Below are 13,064 nucleotides of genomic sequence, written 5' to 3'. Positions count from 1 at the left end.
CTTCGTGTAAGCAGCAAGGGCGACTTCGGAGTCATGATGAGGCGGGTTGAGGGACAATTGGCGCGACTCTTCGTTAAGTAAGCGGGTGATGACGTAATCGATGGTAAGCTCGCTAGGCAGGGTAGAGTCGAGATTGACGACCAGCTGAGAGTACGAATCGGGGAGGCCATTCGTGAGAACGAGGATGCGGTCTTCATCGGAGATAGAGGCGTCAATCTCCTCGAGGCGGAAGGCGGCCCGGCGGACGTCAGCAATCCACGATGTCATCGTTTGATCCGGGCGCTTAGACAAGCGCCAGAAAGCGCGCCGGTGCGCGACCCGGGTACCAAAGCCGCGGGCACGGTGGACGCGACGGAGCTCGGTCCAGACTTCGTGAACGTCTTGTGATTGGATGTGGGCGTACTGGGTGGGCTCGATATTCAAGATAATCTCGGCGCGTGCTTCTGCGATCTTCGCACGCCAGGCACGCACAGCCTTCGTGTTATCAGAGCCGGAGGGGCGGGTTTCATCAGCAGGGGCGCTCGTAACCTCCCAGAGACCCTTGCGAACAAGGAGGGCCTCCATGCCGATAACCCATTCGGCGTAGTTGTCATCGGCGAGCTTCGCAATTGTGGGCGGTGCCATCGGGGCGGGAGCAGCGGGGAGCGCGGGGCGGTCACGGTTACGGGGTCGTCGGGGTGCACGGGGTCGTCGTCGGGTCGGTCGTCGTCGGGTCGGTCGTCGTCGGGTCGGTCGTCGTCACGGGTCGTCGGTTCGCGGGATCGTCGAGTGGCTTCGGCCCCACTAGGCAGTGCCTCGAATTATCCTTCGGGCAGAGGAGACGCATTTGTGTAGAAGTTCGAGGGCAAGCGGGCACAAATGGGATTCGCGTTTGGCCGGTGCAAACGCGTGTCGTACACAGTAGATACAATAAGGCTTATATACGTAGCTAAATAGGGGTAGATAAGGGCGCGGGTATCCGTCGGGGCGCGGGACCTGTGGCGCTCGTTCCGCGAGCTCGCCATCTTGACGCCAGGATTCCAACATATAAGCCTTATTGTATCTACTGTGTACGGCACACGTTTGCACCGGCCAAACACGAATCCCATTTGTGCCCGCTTGTCCTCGAACTTCTTCAGCTCCTTTTTTGCGTGTCGCAATGGGCACGTTTGGAAGTTAAAGTTGCGTCGGAAGAGACCGCTGAGGATACAAGACGTCAGAGCCTGCTTTCCGTGAAATTCTGAGGGTGATTCAGACGGAGGCCTTACCTGTGTGCTGTTCATGGAGATCAGGTCTACGTGTCCCGACCATTTGTCCCTTTCGTCTGGAGTCCGGAACTTAGCGCACGTGATATCAGATTGTGATACTTAGCCGCCCCGGATCACATGCACATTCTTCAGTTCGTCAATTCCTAGCGTCTGTCTCTCCTTCTCGTTCAGGCGACCGGCAAGAACTTGAACAGCTAATACTCGTACCTCTTCAATCGTTCTGCGGTTACCAAACCTAAGGCATAGCCTTAAAGCAAACATACCATGCTTGCCCTTATTCTCATGCTTTGGCAACTCGTAACCCGATTCTTATCTCATAATCATCATGGGCCATGCCAACTAGTGACGTGGCGAGTAGAAACTTCAAACGGAGGTGAGGTTCACATGCCGGAGAAAGAAGACCCTCTAACAGCCTGATATGCACTCAAGACTTGGCTGGGACTCTAACCTTTGGAGTGCTACCTTCCTCGCGAGGATCTGTGAGTGCCAATGCTGTCGCTGTTACTTCCGCCCTCATTCCAATTCGTGATAACCATAGGAATCTCTCCTCGTCTTCGGATGGAATCATAAAGCATATTACCAAGCCGCGCGACTGCGCGCGGAAGAAGGACTTTGTCTACCGCAGTATTCTACCAATCCTCGAATATAGCCTCATCTCCGTAACACTATCCCAGCACTGTCGAGTACCGCAGCACGACGGGACGGCTTATAAGCCTTCAGCACTCTGCAAAGCGTTAGATTGCTCCTCCATCCTCAAATTCTCACATCCCTCTCCTACCACTCCACACGCATCGTCCATCCATGGCGGCAAGCACAGCTGCCATGGCTGCCGAGTCTCTACTACCTCCTGCTCCCCAGATCGACGGCGAGGCGATGCTCCAAATCTTCGTTCATTCCTCAGTCAGGTTCCATGATGCCCCGCTCGACGCAAACACTCCCTACGGAGACGGAAAGAGACTCGCCTTCATCGGAGGGAGAGCGTTGGAGGCAGCCTACGCGCTCATCTCCTCCAACAAACACCCACTGCCGACCGCGGAAGCGCTCGAGGTGCGCTTCACATGTCAATCGACGCGTTCATCCGCCTCATGAGCGCTTCGTCATCCAGGAGGAGGTGAGCAAACTGCAGGAGCAAGTGGAGAAGTGGGTGGAAGGGTACAAATGGCGGGAAATGGTGCGCCACGCGAACGACGTGGACCTCCGAACACCGGAAGTACGTACTAGCCAATTTGCCTTTGAGGGAGGTCGCCCACGCTAACGCTGGCTGTACGAGGGCAGGAGACGCGCTACCTTATGGATGCCTACGTTGGCGCAGTCCTCGTCGGGAGTGGTTTCCAGGCTGTCCTCAACTGGATAGCTACACTCGTTGATCCCAGTCGCGCGGCGGAGCTGGTAGCCACCGTGCCGAGGTCCCCCGACCGCAGGCGTTTTGCCTAATGTGCTGGCTGATCGGTTTCCTTCGCTCGTAGGTAATGTGCCAACCCATTGTCACAGATGTGGCCGTATGATACTCTCCATCAGGGGTAATCTGACGTGGTGTGCGCATCATTCAGCTCAGAATAGACGGGACACGACGTTCGACTGATGTGTGTATAACTCGGTGGCTTTCACACACGCGCACCTACTGTGAACTGGTCTGGCCATGTTCGATGTGATCTTTTGCTCCCCTCGTCTCATTGTGGCACGTTGCTTTATTCCTCATGCTGCATACGTACCCATATATAGTTGGATTGTTAGCTTGCTCCTATAGTACGTGACTCACTCCGAGACGCGCATGACTTTCGCCCGTTGCGTGAGCTGTGACAGGCTTGCATTCGAACCTCGTGGTTGAAAGGATGCGTCTTCACATCGCTGATTGAACATCCGGATCAGATTTCCCGCTTCTCTATGAGGGAAGCGAGAGCAGGCGAGCAGTTCGACTCGCATCACAGGGAGCAGCCACATGCATAGGTCGAAGAAGTGATATCGAGACTGAGTCCCGGTACGTCTAGATCTCTGACTGCGGCGCAGAAGCCGCGTGAGAAAGACTGTCCAGGTTGGTACCATTTCGGTTTGAAGGATAGCTGACCCCTTCCATGTACCGCTCACACAGACTTATCATAGCTAGCGAAGATGAAATCTGAAGCGCGAGCTTACACGGATCACACCGATATCAAGGATGAGAAGGAAATTCTTCGTACTTCTAGGGATGGATGTGTTCTACAATGGGGGTATGATACTATGATACATTGTGCAGCTCAAAGGATGAGCTATGTTCGATCTGCGCAACGCATTCGACGAACGGCAGGGTAAGTAAGAGCTCGCCGACGTAATGAGATGAGAGGAGGTACCGCGCGAGCGATGAGTGTAGAAGAGGACGTGGCGCAAGCGGTGGGGATGTAGATGCAGCCCTCAGTGAGACGGAGAGGCGACGGCGCAAGAACGACAGGATGTGGAGGCGTAGAGGAGTGAGGTATGTGTTAGGAGTAACATATGTGATGGGGTATCACCAGTATGAAAATCCACGTCAAAGCAACGTGAACGACCTAGTCAGCAATACCAAGGCTACCTTCGAGCACGAAGAGGGTGGGTGCGGGTGCGGATCTGCGTACGTCGAGTAGACGGATGTAGACGAGCGGGCAATGACACATTGCGCTCGGGTTCTGACATTCGCTGCCTCTTAGCATCTCTCGGTGCTGCGGCTTCGAAGGGCGACCCGCTGACACAGCACGACGCAGGCTCAGAGTCCTTAGTAGTAGGTATGCGGTCGTCGCCTTGCCAATACCGGCTCCCAAGTGCGTCAGAGAGGTGGTTGAGCATAAACTTGTGGTCCACAAGATTTGCCGCGAGCTCCCGATCCTCTGGAGTGGGAGTGAAGTCATCAACAATGCCGGCCTTCAAGGAAGCCTTCCAACGTGCGAGATCCTCGGGGTTGTACTTGCTCTCGTCGATTTCTGGGAGGAGCCTCGGAGGGGCAGGGTCCGGCGGCGGGGGTGGGGGAGTTCTCGGTCGAGTTCTCCGGGGAGCAGCTTTAGCACGTTCGTACGCCATGACTTTGTAATGCGCTCTCAAGCTTGTGAGAATAGGAGCGAGAACGTTGTCCATGGGACTATAGAAGAGTAAGGGACCTGGCGGCGAGCGAGTCTCGAGCGAGCCAGTCATCTCCATGATCACCGATTTCGGGCCACACGTCAACATGCGTTCGGGACCTGCATAGTTGTGAAAAAAGTTGTCGATCCAGGAGGCGATGCCAGTGCAGTTCGAGCGGAGATTGCTGACGGCATAGTAGACGAGGACGTGGAAGAATGACTCCAGCTCGTCCGCAATAGTCACGGGCTTGTTGATATGGGTGAGTAGGTTGACCGACATGAACTGAAGCGTCCCCTGGGAGTGTATTGCTGTCAGCCGGTGAAGCGCAATAGAACTGATGGAGAACGCACCATACGATCAACCTGGGTAGCCTTAGAAGCCGCTTCCTGAGCATCTACCGACTTCGACAGCTCCCAATCGGTCAAGATACCCGTCCAAATAAGAGCGGGGTCCTTCCCCTCCCGATCTCGCTTGATCTTCGGGTAAATGAGTATGTTTCCGCCACTGATGTCGCAGTGAAGAATACGTGTCTCCGGATGTGTGGCCGCTTGACGATGCGCTGCAGAGATAGCCATCAGCCAAGACCACAAGCAAAATGAAGGTTGTGACCTACCTAGTAAGCAGTCCAAGACGAGCGCGACTAGCTGTCCCCCATACTTGAAATTCTTCAATGCCATACACACCTCCTCGACGACAATGCGATAATGACTGTGCTGCCGAAGGGGACAATCGGAGGAAAGAGTCCCGCGACGACGTGGATTGCGATGCTTAGATGTAGTGGAAGCCCTTTCGGGCTCCACCGCCATCTTCCGTTTCTTGGTTGTCGGAGAAGTGGTGCCGACCAGGGTAGCGGAAGAGGACGAGGGAGGCGAGGAAGGGTAGACGTGAAGCGAGGCTGAGGCGTGAGCACGTGCGCGTTTCCACCAGTCCGCCGTAATTGTAGCTTGATCGCGGACGTCGCCTTCACAGATGAGAGTTGGGACATTTTCCACGCCAGCAGCGTTGAGCTTTCGAAGAACCTGGCCTTCGGTCTCTGTGATCATATACGACGCGCGCCACACGTCCTTGAGCCACACGAAACGACCCGTCTCGCACTCGTAGGCGACGTAACCACGCGTACCACGGCCAAAGACATCGGGAGCGCGGAAGGTCGGTTTGCCGACAAGGTAAGCGCGCTCGATCTTCCCGTCGCTCACCTGGAGCTTGTAGCGCGGCCAGTCGTCGGAGAGCGACGTCCTGAACAAAGAGCGAACGTACTCGAAGACTGGATGAGGGCCAATTTCAGACTCCTCAAGTCGACGTTCCTCATAGCTCAAGTCAGTGTCGGTCCTGAGGCCGGCAAAATCCATTCGCGTGAAGTCAATGTCACCAGGAAGGACACGAGTGGCACTAGGATCGAAGCCAAGCGCGTCGTCATCCATTTGGCCAATGCGCCAGAGAATGTCGCATAGAAGATGCGGATGCTCGTAGTAATCTGTAGCGGGGGTCGTCACCACGCCGGCACGATCCCAGCGTAGGAGCCTGAACTTGCGGCCAATGAAGAGGAGCGTGAAGAGGAATACACGTTGTTGAGCAGCGAAGAGGACATCTGCAACGGCAGAGATACTTTCAAAGACCCGCTTTCTGGCTTGTCTTAGTTCGCCATATTCGTCTTGCTGTTCAGCGTTCTCGAAAGGATCGATGCCGCGGCGGTGAGCCTGGATATGGATGGGAACGATCTGGTCGGCCCAGAGAGGATGTCCTTTTGTGGGAATCGAATGGGTTCGGAATAACGCCGAACGGGTTTTCTGCGTAGCCTTGTCCGTGGAGCATTCTGGAAGGTATCCGTACGCAGAAGCCGTCGATCCAGGCGCAAGATGGCTATTGACTGCAGCAATCTATCCCAGAAATCAGCTCAGCGACCGAGAAGTGTCACGACGCTAGAGAACACTTACGATCAGCTCCGCGACATTGTTTCCTGAGTTCTTGTTTGCATGCTGTAATGCAGAAAATGGGTTGAATCCCGCACCGGGAGTAGGGTAATCGCTCGGATGTGACAGGAACTCTTGGCAAAATTCCTCGGTGGTTAGATGAACAGCTGAAGTCGCCATGATGAGTGTGTCGAGGGGCGTACTACCTCGAGTAGTGAGAGAAGGATAGGTACGAGTGGTCGCCGCTCTAGTTCGCTGAAGGACAGCGTCCTCGTGGTTGTAAAGGAAGGAGCGATGAACAAGGCGAGAAAGGAACAATGTTCGGATTCCTACTAGCGGCCCACGTGTATTGCTTACCATACTGGGATAATCTGGGCCAGCCCAAAGCATCAGGCGCCTATTGGACAAATGCCAAAGCGCTCTGTGCTCATCTCGTGACTTATGTAGTACACCAGGAATGAGAAATCGAGTCTACGCTCCTATCGGACCTGTGGATCAAGTCCGATCGTGAGACTGTTAGTATCGATACTATACCACTCAAGTCTGATACTCTGTCAGTGAGTAGTGCGTAGCTATACCTAGTAGTCCTACCGTCCGTGACTAGGGAGACGCGTCATGTTTGTGCATTGCCGCTGAACCAGTAATGGAGAATACGAATACTTGAAATGCATACTCGTGGGAGTATCTCGGATACAATGGCTATTGTAGCAGAGCCGCAAGATTACTTTCGACGTCGCACTCGCAATTGAGGACCAAACGCCGAGGGAAAGCTCCGATGATGCCAGCGGAACCAGAAGCGGGATCAAAAGCGCGTTGTGCCACATGCATGCATGCGTATGAGTCGTGAGGAATCATTTGGGAATAAGCGGAAAGTCACTTTGGACCGCTCCGTTGCGCTAACATTCATTGTGATTGTTCTCGAGTATATCTCCTATGATTCAATCGACTTGGTAAACGACTGTATACATATGCATTAAACCGAGACAGAGACGGAAGGCATAGGCATATTGAACATAATCATAACAATGAACGTTGATATGATTACCCTATCGATTGAGAAATCAACGGCTGTGACCTGACCTTGCCGAGAACAATTCGCGTGGTATCGGAGAGTGTGGAGATTCCCAGTTCTTGGGAACACGGTCCTTGACCTTCCGCAGCTTCTCCCAGCCAGGAAACGTCAAGCATTGATAGACGATCCACCTAAACCATTCGTGGTCTTCAATGTCCATGGCCATTTTCTCGTCTTCTTGAGTTGGCTTGGGAGGCTCTCTGCTTGCAAGAGCTGTAGACGAAACGGTTGGAGGGTCAGGCACTGCCTCGTATCGAGCTTGTTTGAACTCGTCGTTAGCCGTCCTGTGCTTGTTGAGGAAGTAGGAGCGAATAGAGTCGTCACCGGATGCGCGGGGCACCGGCGGAACACTGGGAGTCGTATGGGTGTGGCGTTTGGTCCAGGCTTGATGGCGCAGGATCTTGTAACGTGCGGAGAAGCGTCTGAGACATTGGGCGATGAGGTAATCCAATGGGAAGGCGTTGAAGCAGATTGGAATGAGCCCTTCTGCCGGATCGTAATGTACAAGCTGCCCCTGGGCGAGTAACGTCGCCTTGCGTTCGCCGCACTTGACCACACCGTCTTGTACTGTGAAACAATCGTAAAACTCATCGAGAAAGGTGGCCACAGCACTATGACGCTCTATGCTCGAGTCGAGATATCGGACGCAATAGTAGATAAGTATCAAGACGATTGACTCCAACTCATCCGGGATTGTTGTTCCTCCGCTGTTGTTCAGCAAGTACGCAGACTTGAATTGCCAGTCGCCCTGTGCACAGAATCATTAGGACAAGCTTCATGAAACCAAATCTCTGATGAAGAGGTACCGATCGCAGAGGTTGACGTGCGGGAGTCAAATCCCCATGCGAGGCAGTGGGCTTTGACATCTCCCAATCTGTGAGTACGCCTGTCCAGTTGAGGAGCCGTGGGGAATTAGAGTTGGCTTGAACAACCTTCGGAACAATGATGATGTTGCTATCACTTATATCACGGTGGAGAATATTGATACCGGGACGCGTCGCCGCTAGTCCATGTGCTATGTAGATGAATTCCGTTAGGGCTGATTGGATGGCAGGCAATACAATGAGAGGACGCTCACTGGTGTGGCAATCCAAGAGGATGTGGACAAGCTGAATTCCATCCCGAAACTTCTTGAGTGGCAAACCCACTTCCTTGACCACTACGCGGTAGTGGTTGTGTTGACGCATGGGACAATCGGCACGGTAGTCGGTAGCGAGCGACTCGGGTTCGTCCTCCCGTTTGCGCTTCACTCCACGTGATCCATCTGAGGTGGAGGAAGGCGCAGCCTCCATGGCGTTCTTCGCATTCTTGGATCTCTTGGATTTTCTGGTGGACGGCAGAGGATTCGCCGCTTCCCACCAAGTAGCAGTGAGGGTCTTCTGGCAGAGTACGTCTCCGTGACACAACAGCGTCGGGACATCTTTGATTTCGGGGTCGGCGTTAAGACGTGCAAGGATGGAGCCTTCCGGCTCGACTTTCTCGTAAGACACCCTCCAGGCATCCTTGAGCCACACGAAGCAACCAGTCTGGCAGTCTATGGCAACGAAACCACGAGTACCCCGCCCGATGGCCCCACTAGCACAGAAAGTGGGCTTGCCGACGAGGAACTCCTGATGGTTAGAGCCCTGGCATACACTCAACCTGTAGCGTGGCCACCGACGGTCCGCGATGGACTGTGCGAACATCGTCCGAACGTAGTCGAAAACGACAGGAGATTCTTCAGAACCAGGAGCGGGCTGCTCAAGCTCGCCCGGCTGCAGAGTGCGTGGTGCGCTGGAGACGTCGCTCTCGAGAGCTACTGCGTACTCCTCCATTTTGACCCAGTCGGGGTCAGAGGGTGAAAGACGAATGGCAGTGGGGTCAAAGCCGAGGGTGGTGTCGGACACATGGGAGATGCGCCACAGGAAGTCGCATAGTTCATCGGGCTCCTCGTAGTAGTCGACGGAAGGCGTGACTATGACCCCTGCCCTATCCCAGCGGAGGATGCGGAAGCGTCGGCCAATGACGAGGAGCATGAAGACGGCGGTTCGGTGCTGGACTGCTTGCAGGAGGTCGACATAGGTAGTGATCTGCCCGAAGACGTCCTTGGCAGGGGTAGCCTGAGCTCCAGGCTCCTTGGTGGCCTGCGCGTCGACGTTGGGTTTGTCGTCGGCACCCGACTCCGGCTCCTCATCTTCATCTTCGTCATCCTCTTCGTCCTCATCGCCCTTCTCCTCTTCCATCTCCTCTAGCTCTGGAAGCTCTTCAGCCTCATCGTCCAGTTCATCGTCGTCTTGCTCATCCACATCCGTGGCCTGTTCTTCGTCGGCATCGTCGTGTTCTGCCTTGGTCGCGAAGGGGTCTGCAGCCCTGCCACGCTTGCCACTCTTGAACTCAGCGGGGACGATCTGGTCTGCCCAGTGAGGACGACTATCCTTCGGGACACGATCGGCCCTATAGAACGCGGCATCGACCTTCTGGCGCATCGTGTCGACCTTCGGAGGCTCCGCCGGTTCCTCTCCCTTCCTCCGCCTCTTCTTTGGCGCTTTGTCTGGTTTGTTCTGGCAGCGCGCCATGCCCAAGCCAGGGGCGAGATTGTGTTTGTTGACAGCAGCTGCCTGGTGGTTACGTGAGACACCGAGACGAGAAAAGCGGACAGGAGCACTCACGAACAGCCTAACCACTTTGTTCTCAGACATCGAGTCGGCTTTCTCGAGAGTGCTGAACGGGTGGTTAGAGGCCTTCACCTTGGGCCGCTTGGGAATCCTGCGCCGACGTCCCTGATAATCAGGAAAGGGAAGGAGCTCGGTGAGGAACTCTTGGACATCCTGGGTTTCGACCACACAATCTGCACAGTCAAGTACGGACTGGGCACGATACGCAGCAAGCGTCAACTTTCCGACGCATTGGGTGACACTGCGCACAGTGCGGGGGTTGCGGGGAGTTTCTTGGACGCCACGGGGTCGCTCACCGGGCATGGTGGGTGGTCGAGTGTGCGGGAGGCGAGTCCCGCTGCAAGCGAAGCAAGTGCAAGTATATGAGGAGTAGGGGAAGAGAATACGTCACTCTATAAGTGACCATATGGGCTCGCTAAAGCGTGCGGAGAGGACAATGAAAGTCCGGATGGGCCGGCCTGCGTACCCGGTGGCTCAATCTGTATAGCTCACTGCTCTTGGGGCACGAGGCTTTGTTACGCGCGTACGGAGGCATACGCGAACACATTACAACTTACCATTTCCAGCTCTTTTTTCATCGATTATGAGTCAGTACGGGATCCGTCCGCCAGCAAGCGTGGAGGAAGGCCAGACCCCGCCCGCATACGAACAACAGGACCGAATATATGATCCATGAATTGGGGCCACCAGCAATCTATTTTCAAATATGCCATTCATTGAGGATACATCTGAATCTGAAGTGCGCGGACATCAGTCGATCTTCGCCAGGCGTCGGGAGCGCGTGCATGCTTACCGAGTCCTCCCTCATGCCTCTTTCGGAAGGGCAATCACGCTGAACGAGTCAGCTTGTATAAAGCTTCGGCTATGATTCCATCATATCGCCGCACCCACGTCCTCGTCAACCAGTATGACGCATTGCTCCTCAGGTCCTTCACACGGCAGACATTCCCATGTTTCCGTGCATAGAAAAGTCGATGAAAACGTGAGGCAGGAGGCAACCACCCGCTGATTTACCCGGGTTTCGAAAAGCTATTGTTCAGAAAAGCCACATCTTCAGGAATGGCTTACCTCGTGCCTCGCCTTTTCATAGATTTCTCCCCAGTCGAAAACCCCGAAATGCCTGCCGTGTCATCTCAATCGCCAACGCGACTCTCGGCAGCCAACCAAACCTCATACAGGCAAGGTGAGTACACAAGTAGGAGAACGTAATGCATATACCTTGTTTTAAACTGTTACGATGAATAGATAGTACGCCTGGAATAACCTTGGTCAGAGCGTAATGTAGAGCTATTGATCGTCGACCTGGAACGGAGGTCCGCCGAGGAGGTCCATAACACGTGGCACGCGCTTCTTCACTGCCACCTAGTCTCTCTTCCGCTGGGCAGTGGGAGCTGAAGCGCCGATGCACCCTCTGTCTCTCTCATCTCATGGACGCAAACGAACCTTCTCCTTGACCCATGTCGTACATTATATACTCTCGTTCATCCACCCATAACGACTCCTGCGAAACACTCCCGCAGCCGAGAGCCCCACTTCTCGCATGGCATCACGCTCTTTTCCCAGTGCAGGCAGGCAGCGGGATCGAGTAGGTATGTGCGACGTGTCGCTGTATCTCATCTTTCCTGCGGTCCTGGCGACCTATTCTCACTGTGGACTATTGTCGCTGTGGAGACCCGATGTGTCTAGATCTGCTCCATGCTACATCAGGTATGGGCTAAGAAACATGGTATAGGTGCGCACGCATATCGTCTTTATACAAATCTCCTGCGTGTTGTCCTCTCTGCGAGACTTGACGATCGTTCTGCGCTCTATGTGCATCGATTTCATCATGGCGCGTGGTCTCAAGAGCCAGAATTAAAACTGCATTACAAGATTGAGTTGAGTCCGCATATGCAGTAATGTACAGTAATGCGTTACGTATCCCTTAAACCCTGGAAGCCGTTTACGCAGCGCCGGAAATGTCATTCGGGGGCTCGTCCAACCCGACAGCCGCGTCGAACATGGTCTTAAACGCCCCCAAACCCGCCTCCGCTACTCCCGTCTGTTGAGCCGCAGCGGCGTCTGGGTTGACGAGGTATTGCACGGCCGTGCTAGGGACGAATGTCAGCGACACGGAAACACCAAGTGAGGTGACCAAAGTACTTTACCCCAACGGCTCGTGGGCGGCAACGGACGAGAGGCTCGCAGGTGGTACGTGCTCGCGCACCGCGCTCGCAATGGCGGCAGAGAGGTCCGACGACGGCATGCCCAGCGCCGCGGCCAGCTCCTGGATCTTGTCCTCCACAGACGGGTTCCCCGTCGAACCCTGTGAGGCGTACGCTCCGTTTGTCGAGCTTGCGCTGGGTGTTGCGCTAGCCCCGGAGTTGTTCAGGGTCTGTGCGGCGCCTGGGGGTCGGTGACCGAGGGCGAGGTTCCACCAGCCGCCGTACTCGGCCTTCCACTGGAGCATGCGCCAGCCGTAGAAGGCCATGAGGAGGGCGGCGAAGAGGGCGAGGTAGTAGTTGAAGCGGTGAAGGGGCGTTCGAGAGAAGGGGAGTGGAACGTCGTCGCGCACGGCCTTGCGCTCGCGGGGAGGCGGGAGGTCGGAAGGCGAGTTTACGACGGACTTCTTGTCGTCTGTGAAGTTGTCGGGCATCGTAGTGAAGTTGATGAGGGGAGTTGGAGGTAATGCAGGGGTTGCGAGTCGTGATCTGTGGTGGAGGAGGCGACGAGCCGTGTTTTGTAGGTTTGCTCGCTCGAGCGCCTAACTTGGCAGGTTCCACTCGACAGCCATGACATCATCTCGAGTGAGATCTACGTGGCCGATATGCGAAAGCCAGCGACGGGAGTTTCCGAAGGGTTTTCAGCTGGGACAACCGTCTGCGCATTTCTCCATTGCCACCATATCGCTCCCAGTCCATTAGCTGCCACGAAATCGTAGCCATTGCGGAGACAAAATAACTACCGTTCTCGTCGCAGGTACGTTATCGCCCGCCCCTTTTCCTACTTCTTGCCACTACACTATGTGGACTTCGCCGTTCGAACTCATTTGACTAGTGTCCTGCCTCGGCTGAAGCTTCAACCTCATAGCTCAGTGTCCTAGATCATTGACGGCATGGAAAAAGAATTCGTCTTA

At 55.0% G+C, this 13,064-nt stretch overlaps 5 protein-coding genes across 5 annotated transcripts; 1 reads left to right on the top strand and 4 right to left on the bottom strand.

The window, feature by feature from the left end:
- Window positions 1-57: 57 nt before the first annotated feature.
- On the bottom strand, window positions 58-624 carry DICSQDRAFT_65085 (uncharacterized protein; the record flags this gene model as incomplete). Its single annotated transcript, XM_007367794.1, has 2 exons — window positions 58-357; window positions 472-624. Coding segments are annotated over 2 exons (453 nt in total), but the record flags the coding sequence as incomplete, so codon positions are not given.
- A 1,445-nt stretch (window positions 625-2,069) lies between these two features.
- Window positions 2,070-2,681, top strand: DICSQDRAFT_172070 (uncharacterized protein; the record flags this gene model as incomplete). Its single annotated transcript, XM_007367793.1, has 3 exons — window positions 2,070-2,294; window positions 2,353-2,457; window positions 2,523-2,681. 3 exons carry the CDS (start codon window positions 2,070-2,072, stop codon window positions 2,679-2,681), a joined length of 489 nt encoding a protein of 162 aa, XP_007367855.1.
- A 771-nt stretch (window positions 2,682-3,452) lies between these two features.
- DICSQDRAFT_181971 (uncharacterized protein) lies at window positions 3,453-6,403 on the bottom strand (the record flags this gene model as incomplete). Its single annotated transcript, XM_007367792.1, has 4 exons — window positions 3,453-4,607; window positions 4,664-4,872; window positions 4,927-6,190; window positions 6,248-6,403. The coding sequence occupies 4 exons, from the start codon at window positions 6,401-6,403 to the stop codon at window positions 3,789-3,791; spliced, it is 2,448 nt and encodes an 815-aa protein (XP_007367854.1). The 3' UTR covers window positions 3,453-3,788.
- Window positions 6,404-7,284: 881 nt separating this feature from the next.
- DICSQDRAFT_172068 (uncharacterized protein) lies at window positions 7,285-10,252 on the bottom strand (the record flags this gene model as incomplete). Its single annotated transcript, XM_007367791.1, has 4 exons — window positions 7,285-8,043; window positions 8,102-8,310; window positions 8,374-9,892; window positions 9,944-10,252. 4 exons carry the CDS (start codon window positions 10,250-10,252, stop codon window positions 7,285-7,287), a joined length of 2,796 nt encoding a protein of 931 aa, XP_007367853.1.
- Window positions 10,253-11,830: 1,578 nt separating this feature from the next.
- On the bottom strand, window positions 11,831-12,645 carry DICSQDRAFT_89335 (uncharacterized protein). Its single transcript, XM_007367790.1, has 2 exons — window positions 12,097-12,645; window positions 11,831-12,039 (listed from the first exon to the last, which is right to left on the bottom strand). The coding sequence occupies exons 1-2, from the start codon at window positions 12,582-12,584 to the stop codon at window positions 11,892-11,894; spliced, it is 636 nt and encodes a 211-aa protein (XP_007367852.1). The 5' UTR covers window positions 12,585-12,645; the 3' UTR covers window positions 11,831-11,891.
- Window positions 12,646-13,064: the final 419 nt, after the last annotated feature.

Source organism: Dichomitus squalens, assembly GCF_000275845.1.
Source record: "Dichomitus squalens LYAD-421 SS1 unplaced genomic scaffold DICSQscaffold_28, whole genome shotgun sequence".
Taxonomy (NCBI): domain Eukaryota; kingdom Fungi; phylum Basidiomycota; class Agaricomycetes; order Polyporales; family Polyporaceae; genus Dichomitus; species Dichomitus squalens.
Note: the sequence above shows the minus strand (reverse complement) of the source record. Positions and strands in the feature narration are given on the sequence as shown.